This window comes from Apostichopus japonicus, chromosome 11 (genome assembly GCF_037975245.1).
Source record: "Apostichopus japonicus isolate 1M-3 chromosome 11, ASM3797524v1, whole genome shotgun sequence".
Taxonomy (NCBI): Eukaryota; Metazoa; Echinodermata; class Holothuroidea; order Aspidochirotida; family Stichopodidae; genus Apostichopus; species Apostichopus japonicus.
In genome coordinates, this window is record NC_092571.1 from 4,367,113 (window position 1) to 4,393,595 (window position 26,483).

The window sequence follows — 26,483 nt, forward strand, 5'->3', positions numbered from 1 at the left end:
CGATGTCTCTAAATTTGAAAAGAAGAAAACCATATATCGTCACCAATAGTTTCTTAGTCCTTTTGTTAAAATAAAACAATCCCTAAAAGGCACATTTTTGTGTTGATTTTATATTAATTTTCGTTATTGTTCAATAACAAGAAAACATCGTAACAGTTTAGCTGGATGACAGTTATGGTCGGTACACAATTTTGGATAACATTATCACCAGTAGGCGACCAAACACGAAAATCTACATATTTAAAGACCAGCAATCGTCCAACATTCCAGCCAACGACCGATTTCCTCTCATGAGGACTGAGCCGTCGCCCACCAGACTTCCCCTCTATCCACCTACCCACCCCCCTCTCCACCCCTTCCTCGATGATATTGATTTGGTATGGTATATTGAGCATGCCTATCGAGATATGGATTAAGTTATTTATATAACTCATAATTTTGTGAAGTCAACATATTTAAATAATATTGGAACTAGATAATTATATCATAAGGTGGGAAAGACACCCCCCCTTACCCATTTCAAGAAAAAGAGAATTCAAGTTTAATTAAGGCCGCCTATGTTGATATGACACCATACAGACTGTAACCTCTGTTACAAATTACAATTTTGAGAATGTTGGCGGGCCCAAAATTTGGCCGAAAGTCCGTTTTTGGGACGAATCTAAAGAGAGGGGCGACCAATAACTCCGCTTTCAGAAATGTGCTTAGTAAGGGGCTTAGATGCAAAACAATGATATTATTTCTACAATGTTAACTAACGTTTGCCCGTGTACACTGTGCTAATGTAATTCTTTGATCTCTCCACTTCTTACACTGATCTTGATGATATCTCCGTCAATGACGTTAAATTGATCATTTTCGATAATATGAATATTCAAATTGATATTGAACCAATCATGTTGTCGATTGGATCCTATTACAGTGGTTACAAACATATTGTGAACAGTCAATTTGTCTCATCGTCAGATCCGCACAGCCGTTTATTAATCTCCCCAGTTAATAATTTATAATACCACTGTGACGTGGTGGTTCAAAGAAGACTTTCACCTCGAACTAGCTGTCGCTTTGTTTAATATGTCCTTGAATAAACAAGAAAGAGAACTGTTCCCTTCATAATAGAGTTGTGCTCGGGTTTTTGGAGGTTATCATACCTTTTGGCTAAGATCAAGCGCAGCACTGTTCCCTTTTTATGCCCCCTACCTAAATCAGTCGGAAGAAGACACATTTGATAAACTTAGATTGTTTTTCCCTTTCCGCTTTTGTATTTGTTCAAAATGGAGAAAGGAGGATTAAAGCAGTTTCTATCACCTTTTCTTATTCATCTTCTGATTGCTGACATTTTGCTTCTTGGAGGAAGGTCCCAAGGTAGGCATAATTTTACATTACATTCATAATTTTTAATAGTGATATGTGAGTGTGTATCCATGAATGTACAATAGAAATAGTGTTCTGTTATAGAACAACCCTGTCGACATAAGTTTAGACCTAATTTATTGCCTACAAGTATATACTTCAGATATGCATAATGTCACATTTATCTTTTCCTCTTCTGGGTCCGGACCTCCAGACCCCTATATGAGAGTTCCCTTCAACGACCCCAGTGTCATACCCGTGATCTTCGTATAAGAGCAAAGGTGAACTATATATATATGCTCTACTTCTAGCCCAAATGGACTGTAGGAATATAAGCCAGCGCTGCCAATTAGGCGCCCAAAAAATGACAAATTTCGCGGTTTTTAAATTTCATTAGCAAGAGGAAACTTAAAAGTCCGGCCAAGCAGGGTTTTATCGGGGGGGTGGGGGGGGGGGGGTCGGGACACCGGAGAACATTTTTGTAGAGGCTTACCAGTTTAAGAGAAACATTAGCTGAAGTTTTCAAATTCTCCCAAAAGAGCATTGATATCAAACATTTCGTGTTGTTCGATCAGTCATACTCATTATAGCTTTGTCTAGGCTTTGGCAAAACCATTAAAATTCTTAACCGTACGTTCCACTCCATAGAGTTCATCCAAGAGGTACCCAACTCTGCAACAAATTGGGAACAAACCTGATTTTACCTAACAGATAAACTGTCATCCCTGGTATAGACAATGTTCTTTGCGTTACACATATATTAGGCTATTAGGCAGCAAAGATTCTGGAAAAACAATTCCTGTTTACTTCATGGCTTTCCATCCTCTTCCGAGGCATAAGAGCCAAAATACAATGAGCGGGGGAGGGGTTAGCACAGGTGTATTTGACGTCGACTCTATTGAAGGAGTCTGAAGTTATCTTCCCCTCCCCACCTCCTCCATAAAGAAAAATCCTTAAAAGCGTCAAATGCTGCATTTGGTGGCATATTGAGATTAGGATTTAGGTCCTGTGCCCGCCACTGTTTATGAACATAACAGTTAGGCTAAAGGCTTCCTTTGTAAAGATTGTTTTGTAATGTGGCTCTTACATCTACTTGGTAATTTTGTTGTCTGAGATCCATAAGACACTGTAACATCTATAAAAGTCTTCAACTTGCACTGGTTTGGGTACTACATGACCTTTCCCTCGAGTCCACAACGCGGGTAACAGTTTGTCCTATTTTGTGATCGCTGCATGCAGTGCTTGTTTTGCATTTTGCGCCACTTTTACCACTAGAACGTTACTAATTGCCCTTTTGAATTCATCAACGTTCCTTTCTGCCAGTTCACAGGCAAAGGGAATAAGATTATTGTAATCGTCTTTGACACTATTTGCCAAGAAGAACTATACTGTTTGTCAGGCTAATATCTCTCTCCATAGCTAACGAACTCCTCATTGGTTGAATCAATACTATAACAAATGTAGGCCTATACATTGGAACCAGAAATAGAACCCAAGTTTCTTCATAAGAAAATCTTTGTCGCCAGTGTTATATACTGGAGTAAAGAACATTAAAATTATACATGAAAACTTGGGTAAAGACACAAAATATGCGAGAACTCAATAATTATTGAAAGCCATTTATTTGACTGAGCTGCCTTCTACATTGCAAGAGCAAGCGAACAACTAATATAGAGAGGGTGTAATATAACATAAGAACAAAGAAACATGAATATGTATGACTCGAGATGAGGAGATATATCATTTGTAAACCAGGTTTCAGTAAAGCCAGTTATGGAAAAATCTTGATTTAACAAAGAGATCAAAGTAGCAATATCGGGAAAATGTTTTTTTTTTTATACTACGACTATTGTGATGTACAGTAGTAATGATAAACACTTATGGGGTGGTGAGTTATTAAAAGAATCGATGCCATACTACTTACAAGATACATTATTTTCGCTCATGTCCTCCGTGGAATTAGTGTTAAAAAGCATAATGGCTATAGTAGAAAGTAAGGTTTGATTGACATTTTCACTGTAATGAATTGAGTCCAATGGTAATTTCAGTTAGTTTCTATGGCCTCCTTTATTAGCAGTTCCTGTCTGTCCTTTCTCCTAGGGGTGGAAATTTTAGGTTTTCTCGATCGCTGGTTGTGTGGTTTCTTTTGTTGACTGGTTAACTTCTTCGGTACAGTGTAGACTTCATGAGTTGAAACTACTCTCTTCATTCTTGTGTTTTCTGTTGCTGAGGATCGAGTTCTCGTGGGTTGGGAATTTGATGAACTTGTAGGGAGGTTTTCTTTCTGCGTTTTATTATACTTATCTACTGGTTTGGTCTGTTTGTTATTGCTATTTTCACTATGTCTTTGCCACATATTCGCTTTCTGTGTCCATGACGATGTCTAAGTTCGATCTAGTGGTCTGATCTGTCAATTGACTGTCTTTTCTGGTGTCTCCTTTGAGGTTAGGTTGTTTGTGAACTTCATCATGTTTCCCTTGATCGGATTCTCTTGTTGTCTCTATGTCTTGCTGATCCTCCATCGTTTCTTGCTCTGAATCTTCTTCATGAATATCCAGTGCAATTGAAGCTTTTGTGACCAAAGCGATGACAGTTAAAGCACGCTGTTGATGGGTATCTTGATTCGGAGTGTCCCATCTCATCACATTGTTTACATCTATAGTTTCGGCAGTTTCTCATTAGATGATCCTCTCCCAAGCAATGGTTGCAAACCCTACTTTGGCCATTGTGTTTGAGTCTTATATAAATGCCTCCAATAACAACACCATATGGTAGACTTTTTACCTTGTTTGGTAATTCAAGCCGTTACAAATCGTGTCCCGTTTTGGATGTTGGGAAACTCATTGTAGAATTTATGGGTCCATTCAGATTGAATTTTGCAGCCAAGTTCTGTTAATTTGTCGGTTAGTTCAGAATCATCAATAAAAACAGGGACGTTGAATAAACTTAAAGTCAATATATATATATATATATATATATATATATATATATATGTCTCGTTACACCCATCACGACGCAATCTTCATTTCCAATTTGTAAACCCGACTCCTGTAACAATTCAGCATCCTTCGCGTTTTAAGTGTGACAATCCATTGCCCAGAAATTTGAACACATCCGATGTTCTTCCTTCAGACGTCACTTTTGATAGCATTTATTACATCAATATCATTAAACGAGCAATCAATAAATTTTATGCTATTATCATTCAGGTTGTTGATTTTCTGCCGTTGCTCCATACTAACATGTCTACGGTGGCTAGAATTAGCAGAACTCATATCTGTATAGTGAAGGGCTGACTTGCGCCGAAAGACGCAGCCGCCTCCAATTCTGTAAAACAGTTTCCTTTCAAAATGTGTTGCAATTTCAATTTACCAAGCAATAAAAATCAAATGAATTGTTCGTGCAATCCAGTAACTAGCAGTTCTCCAATTCGATAACTTCAACTACCAAATGGCGAAAAAATCGTATAGTTTTGAAAGACATAAATTGTGACATGTTCGCGGGTCGCGAACACACACATTTTTCTTGACATTTGTATTTCTTGATATAGTATTACTTGACATCAGTGCTACAGCTATGTTCAGGACTGCATCCCTGCTCCAGCAGTACATATGTAGCCTGTATTACCTGATACTTATATGTTGTAAAAGGATGCAGAGAGCATGAGCAATGAATGTAGCTTACAAGTTGATGGAACAATAAATAAAGCATGATTACAATGCAATTATTGATCTAACATTCATGTGTTGTTGTATACAGTGAATATAGTTTTGTCCATTTCAATATCAGAGAGGTTTTTGGAAAGTATTGATCAAATCTTTTGTAATTTACAATTGAAGATATAACGTTTGATTAATATTATAATTAAATTTAATTCACGAGCAAACTTTGCACCAAATAACACTATGGAGATATCTCTAACTATTATATTTACACCTGGATTATTAAGTAAAATTTGTAAATTATTCCAAATCTTAGCCGAGTGAGCACAATCATAAAATAAATGTTCAATGGTTTCAGTATATTCTTGACGAATATCACAAATATCAGAAGTGATAACTTTTATTAAATGCAAATACTTGTTAGTTGGAATATTCCAATGCAACAGTCTATATTGAAACCATGTAAGTTAAACGCCACTCGAACACCGAAAAGGGACAAAACAATAAAAAGACCAATCCTTTTTGAGAGAGTATTCTCGAGCTTAGATGTGGGTCTCAGCTCTGGAGGGGGACAGAATTCCACGCCGATCTCGATCGCTAAGATGCGTATTTTTGAAGCTTTACCAACAGGGGGTTGAAGTGTGTTCGTTCGCAGTGAAGGGTTAAAAATAAGGAGAATAAATTCAAGAAATGTTACTGCCTTCATGACTCTCATTTTATAACCCACGTTAACTAAACTGAAGTAAATATGTCGAAAAGAAATGTGTTAGTGAAATTTTTTCTTAAAGTTTTAACATCACTTACATGTATCGTTTGTGTTGTGTTTACTGTACTTCACGAAGTTCAAATTCATGTTCAGAAAAAAATATCACGGTCATGTTTTATTATATTATATGTTATATTTTCGGAGATGAGGGCCGAGCGTTAACCCCATTATGACCAATTGGAGATGATCGTAAAAAAAATGCTTTACAATATGATTGGTCCAATATATTCAGTAGTGGCTGACAAATTGTTCGAAGGTACCAAATTGCACGAGGCTCTAGCCATGTTCGCGGGTGGTATCTTGGCAGTAAAATAAATTTCTCTTAAAGGAGTGAAGAGAATTTACCGTCTACACTTTCAAGTACAAGATGAAAAATATCGCTGGCATTAGCGGGGATTAGGTCGGCAAAGAATATAAATTGTTAACGTTTAAGTTGGAAACATGTGTTCATCAACGTAAACGAAAACCAACTGAGAGACGCCTTGTCTGATAACTGATAAGAAGAAATGTTGAAAGAAAACTTACAAAGAAAATATTATCTATTAGCATACAAAAGAGAATTGTCCCCAACAGCAACATCTGTAATTTCCAGCCATGTTTGCAACATTTTTACTCCTTTAATATTCCAAGGCTCAAGCCTGACGCCAGGTGTCTCTTGTGAATAATGGACTGTGATTGTTCTGTTACTTGTTGCATCTCAGTTGTTAAACTCAGAGCCCCCCCCCCCCCCGTGATTGGTCTAATGTTCCTTGTTGCATCTTAGTTGTTAAACTCAGAGCCCCCCCCCCGTGATTGGTATAATGTTACTTGTTGCATCTTAGTTGTTAAACTCACAGAGCCCCCCCCCCCCCGACTGTACATGTCGTATGGTATTGTGGATTGCGCAATGTACCTTTCAAGTTTTAACGTTCATTTTTTGAACAAGAACTGTGATCAATGTGTTTGAAAAGATTTTCTCCATATCCTCTACTATTAAATTGTAGTTAAATAATAAGAACAACACAAAGAGGACAAACACGTTGAATATAACAATTTATTTTGAACTGTATCTCGTCATTTGAGTGTGTACTTCTCACAACAACTAACGTTGGCCACCAAGGTCAGTTCAATACTACAAGGTCGCCTAACTGATGCACGCATATAAGGGCTGCATAGCCTAATGTTAAGCCTAGCTGTCCACCCTCAAGCACTGGTTATGGCGTGTGCCGATCGTAGGTGACAATGTCGTCTAGCAGAATAGCTTTCTCTTGTTGCAATTTACTTTCATATTGCAAAAAGAACAGTAAATTGGAGAAACCAAAGTCAACAAATTTTGTTTTTTCCAGTATTTGCAATTTACATTTCGGTTTTTCCGACTTTTTCGGTATTTCGGTTTTCTTAAAATAAAAAATAGTACCGAAATTCGGTCGGAAAAACCGGTGTCCGTACTAAAACCGGTTCACCGTGCAAGCCTAATTCCAGATAATAATTATTTGTCATAATTGGATCTAAATGTAAAAAAATGACTGCAGTTTACAGAGTTTTTTGCTATGACTACGATTTGTAGAAAATGATGACGTCAAACCAAAAAGTTTGGCACGGAGCCATGGCCAAAGAAGACGTTTCTGCGCTGATGTTGGCTTTGTTGTGTACGTAATGTCGTATGTGCATACGAACCATCAACAGACAGCAATACTACTACTGTACTGCATCAACGTCACGAGTACGACTATACATACTATACCTTTCGATATTCGGTAAAACTACTTGATGTAAACTCTTACTAATATTTCTTATACATTCTTGAAGTATTTCGCTTGAATGTTAGGCGTAGGTTAAGAAAAGAAGTGGCTCTGCGGACGAAAGCAGTTTTGCTTAAATCACGATATCTTGGCCTTTCGGGGTCTGGAATTTAGGCACAAGTTGTTCGCAATACCGTGCGACATTCACGAAAGTAGCCTAGCCGTAGCGTTACGTAGTAAGATATTACGTTAACCCTACATTGCAATATGACCTAGGCTAAGCTACATGACAACAAGTTCGTCACCGAAAATGTTTTGGGCGGCACTGTGACAATTGCTCTGACCAGAATCTCCTTAGAGAAATTTCTTGGTATTTCTTTGTTTTTCACCCAATTCGAGAATATTGGGTTATGAATGAATATAAATGGACCGCTGTCACAAATTTTGCTAGGCACCCCGGTAACCAATTCTTAGTCATAGGCCTACTTAGCATGTTACTTGTAAGTTATACCTGTTACTGCATAGGCTTTGTACATTAAGTTCTAACTCCAAAATTAAAAGTAATAAGCTCGCCCTCAGTTAGGCCTAACCTAGCTAAGACTGGCTTGTGGTGCATCGTGTACACCTAGCAAAATAGTCAAACGTTAGGTAGCCTATAAATTGTATAAACTTTATTTTTTTAGTTGCATGATTTGAATCTTTATTACGGCAGAGGTAAACCTAATGTAGACTAGGCTAGGCCCAAAATTATGTTAGGCCTAATAAATTTAAGGCGGTATTGAAGGAGTCATTGGACATTTAAAGTCAGGAAGGGACTTTCTCTAATACTTTCCCAGATTATTTTCATCATCTTGGATTTGGTTTCCAAAAATTGAGGAAGAACATACAATGTACATGTTTACAAGTGAAAAATAAAAGTTATGCCCGCACCAGATATTTGTGTGCGGAAAGTGATCAGCGGAAAGTATGGGATGTTGAGAGTAACAGAAACTGCCTAAGTCTACCGTGTAGAGTCTAATCATAGTAAAAGTACTACTAAAGACTTAAATTGAAGGGTAATAGCGTATGAAATCAGTCTCACAAGTAAACTTCTGGCAGCAGCTGTACTCCCCAAACATAATGATGCATTACAGGATTAGCCTAATGAGTAATGGATGTTGCATTTTTGGAAAGTTACACCAATGAATTATTCATGAGCAGCAAAGCAATTTCTCTCTCTGCGATAAGAAATTAGCCACCTACAACATTTTCCATATTCTGTCCTGTATTCATTGGGTAATTGAGATTTAGCCATCACCACAGGTTAGAGGCTTACCAGAATATAGCCCAGACTAGGCCTTAAACAGCCTCTGGTCCAAGTTTTATTTGGTATGTAATATTGGTTCGTTATTACCTACTGTGTATACTGTTTCAGACAGTACTCTGCACCTATACACTGTGTATACACAATGCAATTTGCACGTTGTATACATTTGGATGGGTTTTATGGGAGGGCATCTTTCGTACGCAGTTGCCATAATTGACGTAAATCATTATAGTAGCACCGTAGTGGAACTCATATGATCATACGAACGAGTTAGAGTAGCCTACGTAGTCTTCTGGTTACTGATATCAATAGTCTGGCACCACTTAATATAGGATTTGTGCTCATAACCTGAAAACTCCAGCAATCAATTGTAAACTGCTTTAGAAAAAAAGAACTACTTGCATGCAGAGTATTTATATAACTATTATTAGGTAAAATAACCCTTAAAATTGTATCATTGGATAAACCCTTCCATTTTTCCTTATTAGAGCTGATAATACCATAATACTCCAAAACATTGGTTGATATCATATACTCTTGAGTAAATTATCAAAAGTATATAAAGGACCATTACTAATCAAATCGCCTATAAATCGTATACCCTTGTCATACAAACGCTTGTAATATACTGGGCTATTTCCAACTTTAAATAAACTGCTATTCCAAATTGGCAATGTTAACATAGTAGTATCATTGTAAATAGTAGAGAAAAACATCATGAATAAAAGTATTTGTAGTTTCAAAAAGGTTCTTTCTTAAATGATTACAGATTTTTGAACTCACTAACTTCACATAAAAATCCCCATTATCAAAGAGAGAGTAAATACTTATATTGCACCTACGTAAAATACAGCACACAAAACCAGAGCTCTTGCTCTTCAACAAACGAAGAGAACGAGCAATACAATGTTTACAAAAATCTACCATTTTCAATCCCCCATCGGGGTTACCTTGTATTAATTGTCTTCGACTATACGGTCTGGTTATTTTCCACACAAAACGGAAAAACATGGTATGCACTCTTTCAATATACTCTGGACTGGGTAGGGGGAGCGTCATAATATAGTAATTAAAACAAGGCAATAATAAAGATTTAACAATGGTAATGCGACCCAGCACTGTAAGATTACGTTTCTCCCACATCGTTAAAATATTAAACACTTTAGTCAGTGCATTATCATAGTTCTTATTAATCATACTAGTTAGATTAGTATTAAACACAATCCCCAATAGTATAAAATCATCACCTTCATTCCAACAGATATTATATTTTTTATTGAAAGGAAACAAAAACCTTTTCAAAGTCCCCAACCCAACAAGAAGAGACTTGCTAGGGTTTATTTTTAGCCCAGACAAAGAACCAAAATAATCGAGCTGTTTCAAAATATTATTAAAAGATACTTCATCCCTGTGCATGATAAAGGTTGTATCATCGGCATACTGAACTAATTTATAACAGCTTCCTCCAATATCAATACCCTGGATAGAATTATCATATTTAATAAGGATGCTCAATAATTCTACACTTAAAATAAAGAGATATGAAGACAAAGGGTCTCCTTGTCTGCAACCACGATCAATAGAAATGAAAAGCCATTTACAAGAACAGAGGTATACATATCACTATAAAAAGTATCAAACCACTGGATAATGGAAGGACCGAACTTAAAAAGGCGGAGTACATTTCTAATGAACCTAATCGAAATACTATCAAAGCCTTTTCAAAATCAATCCCAAATAAAATCCTTGGCGTTTGGTCTTCTTCAAGACTATTAATAATGTCATACACCGTAGGAATGCTATCACCAATATACCTTGAACTTGATAATTTTGGGGAAAAAGTACTTGACTACATGCGAATGAAAAATTTAAGCTAAAGTAAGGTGTCCAGTCTTTGTATAGTTTTGGACGATTATCAAGACATCAATCGGATGCATGCATTGGTACGAAGTAGGAAAAGTGATCTAAAAATGAACTTTCGTTGCAAAGTCACGGGGTCTACATGAAACCCATTATATTTTATTAGCAATATGTTTAATTTTCCAAAATCAGTTGCTCCCAAGCGTCAATGTTGCACATTAATGTTTTTATGCCAAAATGGCGGCAATTTCCCCCATACATATCCTGCAAAAAAATAGAATAGGCCACAAATACCCTAAACTTGATCAGAAGGAGAATCTACCTTCATGTTGAGGTTCCGTCGGCTATTTTGAACATATGTGGAATGATAATTTGTTTAGTGGGGGGGGGGGGGGTCTACTAAAAGGTCATAAAGCACTAAAAACAGAATAGAGGGCGCTGACCATTTCAGTATATCAGAGCATTGCATACTGCTATGCGAAAAATTATAATTAAAATAACTTCGCGATGCTTTTCATTGTAATTACATGGAAAATCTGTCATAACTTCTGATCATGTGCCAAACATCATTCTCCCCAGCCTAATCCTATGCACTGCAATTCCCATACCTATGTTTGGTGGCTGGATATGGATATATTAAATGGTGCTTAAAATCCTACCCCTCTCCAAAATTTTAGAGATTGAAGGCCCTCTTGAATTGAAAATATTGAGGCAAAGTTAGGGGATTAGGAAGGTGTGGGGAAGGGTGAGGTGGTGTAAGGAGGGGATATGTATAAATCTAGTTTATAAATGAGGAACGCATATGGGAGTGAGGCTCCAATGTAAACCATAAAGTGTTATGTAAAGAAGGCGAGAAAGGTGTGTTAGTTTCAGTTCTGAATTATATTATTATTGCAAAAGATCTTTTTCATAATTTTTTTTTGAAGCATTTCTCTTAACAGTTACTTTATAAAGGGCCAATATCTTATGAATAAAGAGGTGTAACCAAAACAAGCATTTAGCATATTTGGTCAACGGCATATATGAACAGTGACAGTATTGTAGTTATTGTTACACTTTCTGAACAACATTTAACATCAGGTGCGTATCCAGGGGGGGGGCGTTGGGGGCGCGCGCCCCCCGGGTAAGAAAAGGAGGAGAGAAAAAAAGAGAAGAAAAAAAGGAAAAAAAGAGGGGAAAAAAGAGGAGGAGGAGAGGAAGGAAGGGAAAAGAAAAAGAAGAAAGAGAGAAAAAGGAGAAAAGGAGGGAGTAAAAGAAAAACGCGAAGACACCGGGAAGAGAAAGAGAAACAGTGACATCATTACAGCGCTGAAGGGTAGCCAGTGACGGATCAATGATTTCGTAAAAGTGTGACTCACCCTACCCCTTACACCGACAACTCCATTTTTTGACGTTTCCATTTTCCTCTCTCACTAATGATCTATATATATACTATATATGGTCTATCATAACGCGTGCGTAGAATTGTGCTATGAAACCAACTGTGGCTGGTCTCGAACTCGACCGTGTCGTCGGGGAACATGACGCATTTTGGGATGGGGGCGACCGCCCGCCACCCCCCCCCCCATTCAGCATTTTTTTAAATGATATCGCTAAGTAATTTCAAAATAGAAAGTGCTTAGATGCAACTGACAAGGCCTGGGAAGTGTCATTTCCAGCGATCTGGGAGGCATTTTCGGCCAAAATTTGCTTGTACGCTTCGCGCTAACAAATGGTCCTGGGTAGTGCCATTTCCAGCGATCTGGGAAGCATTTTCGGCCAAAATTTTCTTGTACGCTTCGCGCCAACCTATGGTGGCGCTACGCTTAGATAATTTGCCTACAGACTTCACCCCTCCCTTGGCAAATTCCTCGCTACGCGTGTGTTCGAATTTGTAACGCAAACAGCAGATATCACATCATATCAGTGAGCATGAAAATGGCGTTCCAGGATGAAAAGCCTCAAAACTGTCCGACCTGCCTGAAAAAATAACCAAAAATTTTCGCGCGCTTCGCACGCGTTCAACGTGTTAATGTCAATATCATATAAGCAAGCATCGGTTATTACATCGCATGCCATCATGTACGGTACCGTACGGTCCGTTAAAATTGCTCAGTATACCGCGGGATGCTAATGTAAACAACGACATGTCTCATGTAGATGTATAAAAACATGGAGGTCCAATTATGTCAAAACTCTCTTTTACATTAGTAATGGCGAATTAGGGGCTGCACCCCCACCGCGCAGTGGCGGAGCGTCCATACGGTCAGGGGGCGGATGCCCCCTCCCCCCTGACGGACTCAAATGGACTGCTGGGGCCTTTTTCAGCTCTTTACCACTTTTTACTTATTCTAGATTATTGACTTTTTCATTGCGCTCTCATCTACTTATTGACATTTGTCACATTTTGTTGGTGTAATTTGGCGATGACACCTTATTCTTCGTTTATCTGCAGGCCCGGAAAAGGTCATTTCCAGCGATCTAGGGAGTATCTTTACTCAAAAAATTTCTGTACGCTACGCGCCAAGCAGTGGTGGCGCTCCGCTTAGATAGTGTCGAAAGCGCCCCTACAGACCATTCTCGCCCATCTGACCAATAGCCCAAGCTCCGCCACTGCCGCCGCGCCCCCTACGACTATGTGTGTAGTGTTCAGTTTTCGGAAATATCTGCTATTTTTTCATTTCCTTCAACCAAGTTTTATAATAGCCGTTAATAGAGGTTTCAATATTTGTACATGCACCAATAAATTAACTGTGTCTGAATTTTCGAAAATTTCTGACCAACATTCTGCATCACACTTCCCTCTACTCGTGCAATTTTGACCGGTCTGTTAGGGGTTGAAGGAAGTTTTTCTATATTGGTTGTCCATAGATGACATTTTGTGCAACATTATGGGTATGTTTTCAAGTGAGTTTATTCACGAGAAATGTGAATTTTCAAATTCTAAACAAATAGGCCTACGGGGCTTAAAACCTTGAAAAGTAGGGTTGACTGGTATTGTGGGCCGCGACGTAGAATCACCTACAAAAGCAAAGACCCACAGGAGATGCGATCAGGTCGAACATGATGTGTGCCGGGTTGACAATCTTCAAAAAGGTTATGGATGGGAAAAAACTATTAGGAAATATTTGGTTCTCAGACAAAAAGTGTACATCTGGTTGGTCATTTCAAGCCTGAGAAGTGCCGTTTCCGGTGATCTGGGGGGTATCAAAACAAGAAATTTTCTTGTACGCTGCGCGCCAACCGATGGTGGCGCTCCGCTTAGATAGTAATTCGCGCCCCCCGGGTTGGAAAATCCTGGATACGCGCCTGAACATGCACTGAGTGAGGACATTATGTGGTACAATGATAATTATTTTTATATAACCATTCAGAGAGTCAACTGGGTTGGAGATTCCTTTGAAAACAAGACTTTTAAAGCTAACACCACTTTTGACCAAAAGAGGTTTAATTGGTGTGCCTACATGCAAGTTTGAAAATGTACTTTAAATATTATGTGTACAATCCAAGACATCACAGGCACACACCATCACCAGTGCATGAATTCCTTTTTACCAATATTGTTAAACTGAAGTAACAATTGAAAACATTTACTATATCTAGTAGCTACAGTATGTATACATTTTCATAGAACAGAACCTATGAAGTACATTGTACATATTCATGAAAATTTGCAGGAATTTAGACATGGCAACTTTCCACCGTGTCGTCTCTCATGCAAAATTGCAAATTTGAAGGTCTTGAATAATATAACTACTGGAGGCAGAATGTGGGCACTGTGTAGTGTGTGATCTCAGCAGCTTTGGGGCAGGTCCTTGATCCATTGATTCTGTTGACAGAGCAGATGAAGATTTATTTAATATGTATTTGTGATACACAAATGGGCTTCTTTACTTCACCTCAAGTAATTAAAAATTGCTTTCAATTACTTCAATGTTGCATAGCTGATAGATAGTTTAGAAAAGAGATATGCAACATTACAATAAATTTCCACATTAATAAAAACAGTGACTGATAAAGCTCAAACAAAATATGCTAACTTATGCTGCATACCGTGAGTTTTGCAAAATGATTATTCTACTTTAATTTTTTACTTTACAATTCAAATTATTTCCTCCCTCCTCCTCCCTCCCTTATTTACTTTTAAACAGAACATGTACCTGAATTTCCATTGAAAAACTTTTAAGCAGGAAGACAGTATGCATGTCTGTTTACTTACCGAACCATGTTGTCGTTTTTTGCAAAGATATGTTCACACATGAAAAGGGGCTACAAGCAGTTATGTATGTCAAAAGAGCAACGTTTTGCATCATTACAGTATCATAAGTGTGTTTATAGGCCTATATTCCAAAACGTACATAATTGCACTCTATTTGAAGGCAACAGATGGAAATCTTACCTAATTGATCATTGTGTGAGAAGTCTCCAAAATCTGCAGTATCAGTTTGAGCTGGTAAATCCTCTTCAAGACAGAAAATAAAGAAAGAGATTTCAACAACAGTTTTGTTGAATTGAGCCTAGGATAACGATAATATATTTACTTTGTGATTATGATTTACTTTAAGTCCTGTACCCAAGAGACGGGTTGTAACTGTTCAGTTGGTTTAACTCATATTAGTTCAAAAAATATATAAACAAGGCATCTTCAACAAGAAATACAGTATATTTCAAAGACCATACCAAGGGAAAAAACTTTGAATTCATTGCAAAGTTCTACCAGCACCAGCAACCCACTTTGTTCCTGTGACAAATTTTACACAGAACGTATATTCAGCCAACCTTTTTGATTCAGCATAGCCTGGGCCATTGAATAACAGTTTAGTCAACGTAGGCCTAGGCTAGTTGAGAACGACTGTGGTTACTGTAACTGTGTGAACTCGAATGACACAGTTTCCAGTCGAATAGAGCATTCATTTTCAATGTAATATTTCAAGAATACTTTAATACTACTCACCAACTGATTGTGTAAGTTTCGATTTAGCCCTGGAGATTTTGGATACGTTGGTAAACTTCATATAACATTGCCGATGATACCCGCACGTTTTTGTGTCCAACGTCAAGTTGATATGAGGTCTGCATTGTCAGACAAAATAGTATCGGCAAAATCCCCTAATTCTCCACCTAAAACCTTCCATTTCTTAGCACATCTGATTACTTTAGCTTTGGAGATATTGGTAAATGCAGTCACTTTCCCTGAGGCTGTCTTTGAAACATGAATAATGCATTCTAATTTCATTTTCGTTCGGCAGGCCGCCATATCACTAGTTGACGCCATGTTCAAATGTCGCCAGATGTAAAAAAAAAGTATTGCGCAAGCCTGTAGACGCGATTGTGATTGGTTACTCGTGACATCATACGCTGTATTTCGCCTTATAAACTGTCTCAAATTTGATTAAAATGGTAACGGTTATTAATAACAACTGCAAAAATGTGCACGTTAGACAACTGGGAACAATCGATAATGGTGATTTCATATTATTTTTATAATTATAATGGCATTTGTTGGTAGTCCTCTCACTGTTGCAACGAACATAAACGATTTTGGACTTCGGCCCACGGTCTAGTAGATGAATTGACCTTTCGGTTCATTACTGAACTTTAAAACAAGTATGTACAGGTAATTTGCTCTGCTACATGTTCTACTCAATTACCATGCCAGCACCATTCCATAGAGTCTCTCTCTCTATGTTCCCCCAGTAACCTTGACTTGTAATAGTTTCCCTTGCATTGAGTTTAGAGAAAATTGTTCACTGTGTATAGCTCCATGTTGAGGTCAGGCCATGTGCTCCTGGTGAGTCGGTGACTATTTTGGAACTCAGAACTGGATGTTTGCTGTTAGAATTTTTCATTTGCTTGATCTCTACAACATTGGCCTAATATTTTGCAAAAAGAACCTCGACATGAATGTGTGATGATTTACAAAAGAAAAGTACCAACAAAGATTCTTTAGACTTTTGGGGCTTTCAGAAGCAGAGACATGTTGCCATATTTCAGTTTATGGTTGTTATGGTAGTTATATTGAGTTCATCTTTTTAAATTTGGTTAAGGAATCAACCAGAACTTGGCTATTCAAACCTCAGATTACAATTCATGAGTGTCACCTCTGTCAGGCCTATAAACAGAGGGTGTAATGAATGAGTGCACATCCCTCAATCCCCCCGCCCCACCCTTCCCTAATTTTCAAAGGTCCACATTTCCCTGAGCAGGGAATGGTCTATTGTGGCTCAATGGAAGGCAGCAAATTGTGGCCAATATCACAAATCAATGTGGAATTCAATTAAAAACATGTCACCATATTCGGTAAATGCATAACATCATAGAAACTGACCTGTTTGTATTTAGTGAGCTCTTTCACCATGTGTTGTATTTAACTGTCAAGTATGAACAACAATTAAATTTGTCTTACTAGTTTGTCACACAAACGCGTACCATTCATATACAAAGGCACTTCACAATTTTGAAATCTACACTGTGCGTGGTTCTTTTGATGCTACGGTACCTTTTTACAGTACTCAAGCATATAAACTTCATTACAAAATACAAAGTTTCAGTGTCCAATCTCACAGGACAAATAATATGCATAAAATCAGCACAGTTTACCAAAGTAGACACAAACTCAATCATCATGATAAATATGTATGTCATATGTGATAGAGATACTGTCAAAATCATGAAAAATACCCCCAGACGGCCAAGAAAATATCATCCCTTCTGGGAGATATCATGTAGATTTAGTTAAAGAGGAACATAATCTAAGCATTCTGGTGAAATTTGCATTCAATTCCTATGTACCGTTTTTGCCACCTTTCGTACCAAAAGTGAACTTGGAGCAAGGAGGTGTGACGTCTTTGTTGCACACTGATAAATAATGTTTTGTTTTCCTTTAAATTTACCTCTAATTTCATACTTCACAATTGGATGCATCCATAATGTGAATGTACCATAGGTATTGGTATTTTATAAACTTCACATCCCCTTTAGACAAACTAGTAACCCTAGACCCAATCCAAGGTCAAATCAATAGACTGAAAAATATTTTTAAAAAACATATCAAATTAAAATTTTGATCTGGACTATTGATTTAAGTATTGGAAAGCCTATTAACATGACCTGTACCTGTAATCATGGTATTGCAGGTCCAGTGTCACCACTGTTGACAGTTAACCTTGAAATATGGAAAGAGAAACAAAGAGAAAGTCACATATTTTAGATCCTAGTGGCATTATAATGACATCACAGATTTACAATACGACAACTGCTCCCAGACAGGACTTTTTATATGATGATATCTTGTCAAATGGAACAATAGATATTTTGGAAATGCCACTGTTCGAGTGTCCAGGGAATCCGAAAACTTCATCTTCGATTGTACAGAAAATATCAGTTGTTTACAGTTACTTTGGTTCGAAGCCACCCTTTGCCATCTAGTGAAATTCACTACTCAAAAGAGCGATCTTCCTGGACACTCTGGAAGAATGATTTCTCATTCATGAAACTTGGGAGCGAAAAGTCACGTTTATCAATTATGTAAGGTCATAGTCAATGCTTTTGATGTGTTGGATTAAAAGTCTGAGTACTATGAATGTTGTGTAGTGGAACACTGATCATGTTCGATCGTTTTTAAATGGAAGTGTTGATGTCACCTATCACACATTTGGATGTCAACTTCTTCATCTGTTTTTTGAGCGGAATTTTCTTTGTATTCTGATGAAGTTTGCCAAATTAAAATCTCGTTTCGTTTCATCCTAACAGCTGACGATTCTCGAGATCTAGGGCACTTTAAATGCACGAACCGTCAAGACAAGATTTCCGAATCAACCACAGAGCAAGGTAATATCGGTGATTATATACGTTTATGTTGAGGTCAAAGTGAAGTTTTGAAGTTGTATGTAACACACTATTGAAGGCTTTTACAAGCTCACATGAGCTTCTTTTGAGACAAGTTTCCCTCAAATCAACTTCCAAGTTGACGTTAACATCTAACTCCTTGTTAGTTACTGTATATATTATTTGAGGCCACAACATTTTACGTGTTTCATCATGTTTATTGTATTGCATCACAACATGAGCTGATTTAACAATGGTCTCTGCATGTTACATAGTCCAGCCACTTATATTGATGAGACTCAGAGGATTACCACTGTGCAATAGAAATACAACCTTGACTGATAGAAATATACATGTTTAAATGGTCTACAACATATCAAAACTAATTCTGTACCTAAAGCCATCCTTTAAGCTAGCTGCCCACTGCCCCGACTGACCGAAGTGACCCCACTGACAGACAATGACCCCATTGACCGACGTGACCCGACTGACCGACATGACCTAACCCTACTCCACTGTTATGACCTCATTTTCAATAGTGGTAAAGAACCATATTGTCTTTCAACTGACCCCTGCATATTTAAACTTCATGTAATGATGAGATTCACTGAATACGTCCTCGTTAAGTTAGGTCACTTCTCCATTTATAACTTTGCATTGGTTAAAACTGTTCAATGTCTGTACTGGTATGTAGATATACTTTCATGTCATTATCGAACTTTCAAACCTTGCCAATAACAGTTTTTAAAGCTCTAAATCAATATTGTCAGGGAAGGTACAGTAAATGTAGATGCTAGGTATGTAAGGGAAGAAGGAAGGATTCAGGCTTACAAGTACACATGAGCATCTTTCTTTGCGACCATTGCCAAATTGTAAACTATATGGTTAGCCTGTATTGTTAGACCTATAATATTATAGATACAGAGCTATGCATTGGTTTACTGTAATCACCATACCACCATAACTTCACGCAAAGACAGTAGATTGCCCTCTTGTTTTGTTGGTGTACGGTAATTAACTCCCTGTGTTCCCTCAAGTCGCCTACTGTGTTATACATATGTAGTTGCAGTGATAGACACTGTAGTCGCTGTCCTCGTTAGTCACATTGTAACCACTTTTTCAATCCCAATTATAATCTACAAAGCCGAAACCGCCAAAACTGCCATGTGATCGAGTAAACATCAGTTTTGTATCTTCAGACACTTTCGTGGGTTACTGCACCTGTTCAGGGGAACCACACCGTAAACTTCAACACATGCAGTAAGGGAACTTTTTCCTTGTTTCGAGCAGTTAGATTCTCCCGACCTTTGCAAGTGTAATTCTCTCTATTTCTGGGGGAATGTGGTCAAACCATCAATGAAAATCACATAGCTGAAGGATATATAGCAAAATCAGCGAGAGATTCATCAAAGCTATCCTATCAAAGAACAGTTATGCCCTAACCATCCCTAGTTTACCGTATTATACCATCATACTTGGAATTGTTGGTAGAATTTGTCAATAGGCTGACACGGTAGACAAGCCATGAGGCATACATACATGTAGGCTTTGGTATGCATGGACAAGCAATATCACTGTTGCCCTACTCTTGACATGGATGTATGTATTTATCGGAATTGATCTCTAAAAGGATCTGTCTGAAGTACTTCGAATTTGAGCACACTAAGATAGCAGAGCATGACTGTATATCATTAAATTATCGTACCTGATGTAAAGAGTCAGCAAAGCGAGATATTTGTTTTTTGGTTTTCTTGTTTTAACGATAGCCAGCGAATCGGTGGAGATCACCCCGAAGCAAACCACTACTGATGATGAACCTTCTATTGTGGTGAGAATTACATACTTAATTACATACAATTTCGAAGTAAGAAAATATTGTGTTTGGGGAGTAAGATTTCAGATTCAAAATTTGATGATGATCTGTGCATGAAGTGTATATAGGATGAGGAACCACCTTTCCATGTGACGTTAATGTTTCTTCCTCATTCAGCATATTGTTCTGTAGGTTTTTTGTTAGCTATTTTAATACTCCAATAAAAGTATAAATAAAAAACTGAATGATCGTGTACTGCTGTCAAAGGTTATATATTATCCATAATTGGGATAAGATATGTCACTTCATGGATTGCATGCTTGCTATTAAGTAACTTGATTATTTCAATGTTATTATTAGATGAAAGACTGCTTGGATGTCTTCAATGCTGGTTCTACTACCAATGGCATTTACACAATCAAACCAACTCACTGGAATAAACATTCATTTGATGTCTTCTGTAATATGACTGATGGAGGAGGATGGACGGTAAGTCTAGTATGACATCCTATAGTGTAGACGATATATTTTATATGTATAATATGACTGACGGAGAAGGATGGACGGTTAGTCTAGTATGACATCCTATAGTATAGACAATATATTGTATATGTATAATTTGACTGACAGAGGAGGATGGACGGTAAGTCTAGTATGACATCCCATAGTGTAGACGATATATTTTATATGTATAATATGACTGACGGAGGAGGATGGACGGTAAGTCTAGTATGACATCCTATAGTATAGACAATATATTGTATATGTATAATTTGACTGACAGAGGAGGATGGACGGTAAGTCTAGTATGACATCCTATAGTGTAGACGATATATTGTATATGTATGATATGACTGACGGAGGAGGATGGACGGTGAGTCTAGTATGACATCCTATAGTATAGACTATATATTGTATATGTATAGTATGACTGACGGAGGAGGATGGACGGTTAGTCTAGTATAACATCCTATAGTATACTCGATATTTATTGTATAATATGACTGACGGAGGAGGATGGACGGTAAGTCTAGTATGACATCCTATAGTATAGACAATATATTGTATATGTATAATTTGACTGACAGAGGAGGATGGACGGTAAGTCTAGTATGACATCCCATAGTGTAGACGATATATTTTATATGTATAATATGACTGACGGAGGAGGATGGACGGTAAGTCTAGTATGACATCCTATAGTATAGACAATTTATTGTATATGTATAATTTGACTGACAGAGGAGGATGGACGGTAAGTCTAGTATGACATCCTATAGTGTAGACGATATATTGTATATGTATAATATGACTGACGGAGGAGGATGGACGGTGAGTCTAGTATGACATCCTATAGTATAGACTATATATTGTATATGTATAGTATGACTGACGGAGGAGGATGGACGGTTAGTCTAGTACAACATCCTATAGTATACTTGATATTTATTGTATAATATGACTGCCGGAGGAGGATGGACGGTGAGTCTAGTATGACATCCTATAGTGTAGACAATATATTGTATATGTATAATATGACTGACCGAGGAGGATGGACGGTAAGTTTAGTATGACATCCTATAGTATAGACGATATATTGTCTATGTATAATATGACTGTCGGGGGAGGATGGAAGGTAAGTCTAGTTTGACATCCTACAGTTGTATATGTGTAATTTCTAATTCACACTGGTCAGCATAATCACTGTGGTATCATGGAAGTAGTCTGTGACGCGAGGGTGATGGGTTCTGTTCCTACCTATACATTTGCAATGGCAGTGAATTTGTCAGAAACAAATAAACCTTTTAGCATCCTCTGGAATAAGAAACAAGTTAAAACTCAATAAACTTATGGTTACTCTAATGAAACCATGCAGATGGTAGCAGTACATTGATATTCTTCCCATTGGTCTTTGCATCTTCCTTTGAATCTTACTTTTCTTTACTAATTTTGAACTTACAGTTCCAGTCCACTTGTGGTTGTTACAGTGTTTGATTACAGTATTTATAAATTGGGAAGTGTCAGAGTTGATGTGTTGCTCATATGATATAAATTAAGAGTTTATTACAAAAGCAATCTGCCTGTCACAATATTAGGCTCTTTCTCTCAGAAAATGAGATCATTTGGTCTCATTGATGTAATGAGAAAGGCGGAAATGAGAAACTGGGCATTTCAATTCAAACCAGAGCTGAGCCCAGAATCTTTGAGAATGTTTCTTTTTCCAAATGAATAGTATGAAAGTTTGATTAATCATAGATTCATAGTACGATTCCATTATTTGTAATGCGATGGAGTTAATATATTTAAGCAACAATATCCAACAGTGGTCTAATTATCTATATTACACACACAGACATCAGTTCTACAGTTTTTCTGTCCTTGTGTGTGAACAATCAACTATTGTAGATGGTGAAATTCACTTTGCAATATAAGTCCGTTCAGGTACAACGTCACACACATTCTAGTTTAGTTAGTCTAATAAAGTGGTCTTTTCATGTCAGTGACAGATACAACAATGTGTGGAATATGAGGCCTTGTAAGCATGATATCCTAAGAAAGGCTTCATGTATTAGATTTCCTAAAAATACAGCTATGTATGCATGTATGTATGTATATTAGATCCTCCTGCAAGCAGGAACTCGCGAAGAAGCTTCATTGACTTATCAAAGCCGCAAGCTGACCGAAGTCAGTCTCTTACATTCATATTTTACGTCCATGATTATGAATTGTTAATTGTCAACAACTCTGTAACTGGACGACATACATTAATCTGGGAGTGACTCGAACCAGGGACCTTATCATTGACAGTCACCGGCGTTAACCACTGAGCTAACATTCCACTGAGCTAACTACCTCATGGAAACGTCAATGCGTTCTGGTTTTAAGGTGGGGTCTCACCTTTACCAATCCTTCCAAGTATTGATTGAAAAGTAGATGATGAAATTGTGGGTCACAAAAATCAGATTTGGTGGGTCGCTGGAAATTTCTAGACGTAAGAAGAATTATCTACAGTTTTGTTTCTTTTACTAAACATCAAGTCCATAATTAAAACTACTGTAGCTTTCCGAACCTCTATTCTGAGTGATGGTGGGGGAGGTGGGTGTCTGTTGGGTCCTGGCTCAGTCCTCATGGAAAGATCCTGGCATGTGGGCCTCAAAGGTTGTCGAGTACTGTTTCGAATAATAACCAGTCTGTAGACACTATGTGGGAATCCCATACCACTGACAGAAGGGTAGATTACAGGTGAAAATGTAGGACTTCAGTTTGGAACATTGTCAATTACTGCTTCATTTAAAGGTCGTGCTTTCCTTTTGTAATAGAATAATAGGAATACAGTCCACTTCTCAGTAAAAATGTTATTGAAATAAATGTATTCTTTATTATTATTAAAATTATTCTTTTGGTTTTTACATTATACAGGTGTTCCAACGTCGTGTTGATGGTTCCGTTGACTTCTATCTTAACTGGACGAACTATAAAAATGGCTTTGGTAAGCTGGACCATGAGTTTTGGTTGGGTAATGATAAGCTGTATTACCTCACCAATCAAGGTAACTATCAACTTCGGATTGATATGGTGAACAAGGATGGAGCTCCATACTACGCTAAGTATGGCTTGTTCCGGATCAACGATGAAAGTAAAAAATACAAACTGTCTGAACTGGGAAATTACAGTGGAACTGCAGGTTTGTCCAAATTATAGGTTTCTCTCTGTGTTTGTTGTATACAAGTTCACTGTACTATTAAATGTCATGTTCTGTTTGTCTCATAATATACTCGGTAAGTATATTTTAGTGTGTTATGTTCATTCTTTATGGCAGCCAGCTGCATGACCTTCACTGTTTTAAGCAACCCAAGTAGTCACCCCTGGACCTAGATTACCAGGGAAGTTCATTGGCGTGCAACTTAAGCTGTGGTAAGAATTTTACCGGGGTCATAAATACATTAACAAACATTTTCAAGGCGATAGACATTTTTTAAAGAAACTTTTTTTCCAGTTTTTGTAGCAGTGGGAGGGTGGAGAGGCAGGGTATGGTACTTTATGGATGGGGATTGTGGCAACATGTGACATCCAACATCATATATCACTGCACATTTATTATTTATAGAATAATTAGAATACATTTTTATTTGTTTTGCAATACAATTTGTGTTGCTACATGGTGATTTGTTCAGTTCTGTAGACAGCGTCTATGTCATGTTTCTTTGTTATGCATGGTAATAAATTTAGCTTTATTATAGGTAAAACGAAATCCATTTCCGCGTCTGAACCATGCCGTGAAGTCTACAAGTCTAAACAAACCTTTCAATTAATTATTCTATTGCAGGCTACTTGTTCCCTTTGTGACCGTATTTTATAATATGACACTTCTATGGGAAACTTGATTTAAAACTGGCATCATTAGCTTTTTGAAATTAAAAAGGGTGGGAGCTGGGTTGGTCGTACTTTTCGTTATTTTGGTTGGGCTAACTGCATCTTTCCATTAAAACCTTCAACATATTTTGAGTGAGTGTTCAAAGCTTGCATTTTAACAGGGCTTATTTCTGCTCCAGTATGTTAGTTCATAAACCTTCAGGATTACCGACGCTTTTCATCGCTTTTAGGGGGCATTAAAATCAAGATAATCCCTTCATGAATAGACAGTCTGTATTGTCAGGGATTAAAGGGGATTACCCGATGCTTTTTTTCAGAAGTTAAAAGTAAAACTGTCGGGAAAGTTGGAAAGCGTTGGGTTTCGTCGCATGTGTGAGGCATTCAACGAACTACTACTATAAAAGGCGCATAATTTTGGCAGCAAAAGTCAGCTAGGGTGAACCTAATTTTTGAGCGGGTTTTGTAAAAAATTTCTTCTACATGCTGGTTTTGTGTGTCTCTTTAGCACTGCTCCACACCACTGAATAACTAATAAGAGGCATGGACTGTTCAGAATGTACTGTTACCCATTTACCGGCCTTCCCCTTTAATAAAAACCTGTGTGTTTCTCTGGGGAAATTGTGTTTTTATTTTTTCCATGTCTCGAACACAAGTGCATGCATTTATTGCATGCATTGTTCTTTATTTTTTATCTTTTCTTATTATCTTTGTACGGAGGGTCTGCTTCGTAAGAGCCTCGGCTTTCTCAGACCTCCTCCACGTGTCACATACATTTTCTTCTATTATTGTGTAATATATTTTGAATGTGGAAACAAATAAATGAAATGAATGAAATGAAAGTGTGATGGTACTTTATTGGATAAATTGTAAGACTTATCTATGTTTATTCAGTGTTTCACTTATATCTGTATCAATTCAAATATGCATATTTATCTAGGTGTGGCTCACTGGAACCAGGCCATATTGGACCTACCTCAAGATATCAAGATATGGTTGTTAGTACGTAGCTTATTTAGACAGCTAAACCATTCCTTGCTATCTGAAGTTGATCACAGGGTGTGGTCTGTGATATCATCTGGATGGATGGTTTTTGAAAGCTTTCCTTAGGCTATTATATCATCTTCTTGTTGGTTTACCCTTGACACCTGACACATTTGCAATGTTTACTTAGCTTTCAATCTTTTTCTGTAGTTAAAATTTCCTTAAATGCTATACTTTTTTTTAAATTTCCTCCTGTTTTGATGAATGATTGAAATATTATGAAAGGTAAATAAAGACATTCTCAGCTCAATTGCCCAGATGACATCATTCACTCAGCAGTTAGCAGGTCTGCAATTACCAAAGTATCACCAAATTTACAGAAAAAAATTCCTTCATGATACAAGTTGCTGTGAGGATGTGTTATTGAACCGAGATACACAACACTTTCAGCTAATACATCAATCAGCCATGAAAAGATCCTATTAATTGCTGCCTTAGTTTGTAGGAGCAAACCTTGAACATATATTGGATTAACCCAGCTCATGTCTGCTGCTATCTTCACTCCAGAGTGGGTGTCCACAAGTCACCACTATATTTTCCTGAGAAGTTTCCTTCTTGTTACATTGCTACATAAGCAAAGCATAAAAATTCAGATATTTCAGTGAGAAATCATTTTCTATGATTTATAATAATTAAAATGTGATTAGGGTAATAGCTCTTGGCTGGTCTACACTAGTCCGAAGGAGCAGGATATACGGTTATTGGATTAACTTACACTACGGTTCCTGGGTTAATTAATATTTTTAAATATAAAATTACAGTTAAAACAAAACTTGTAATA

The 26,483-nt window shown here is 37.4% G+C and overlaps 1 protein-coding gene and 1 long non-coding RNA gene across 3 annotated transcripts in view; one reads left to right on the forward strand and one right to left on the reverse strand.

Annotated features, from left to right (window-relative positions):
• Positions 1–953: 953 nt before the first annotated feature.
• The window catches only part of LOC139976207 (fibrinogen-like protein A), a 28,611-nt gene continuing 3,081 nt past the window's right edge, over positions 954–26,483 (forward strand). The window contains exons 1-5 of one of the 2 annotated variants that reach the window (XM_071984728.1): positions 960–1,365; positions 18,400–18,477; positions 20,241–20,302; positions 20,648–20,776; positions 23,708–23,972. In XM_071984728.1, the coding sequence (XP_071840829.1) occupies positions 1,275–1,365; positions 18,400–18,477; positions 20,241–20,302; positions 20,648–20,776; positions 23,708–23,972 (625 nt within the window). In that variant the 5' untranslated portion in view covers positions 960–1,274. Of the gene's footprint in view, positions 1,366–18,399; positions 18,478–20,240; positions 20,303–20,647; positions 20,777–23,707; positions 23,973–26,483 lie in introns of both variants that reach the window. The other variant, XM_071984729.1, reaches the window with a different exon arrangement.
• On the reverse strand, positions 13,957–16,336 carry LOC139976090 (uncharacterized). The gene is made up of 3 exons (XR_011795989.1): positions 15,602–16,336; positions 15,047–15,109; positions 13,957–14,476 (listed from the first exon to the last, which is right to left on the reverse strand). It is a non-coding gene; the product is annotated as an uncharacterized lncRNA (long non-coding RNA).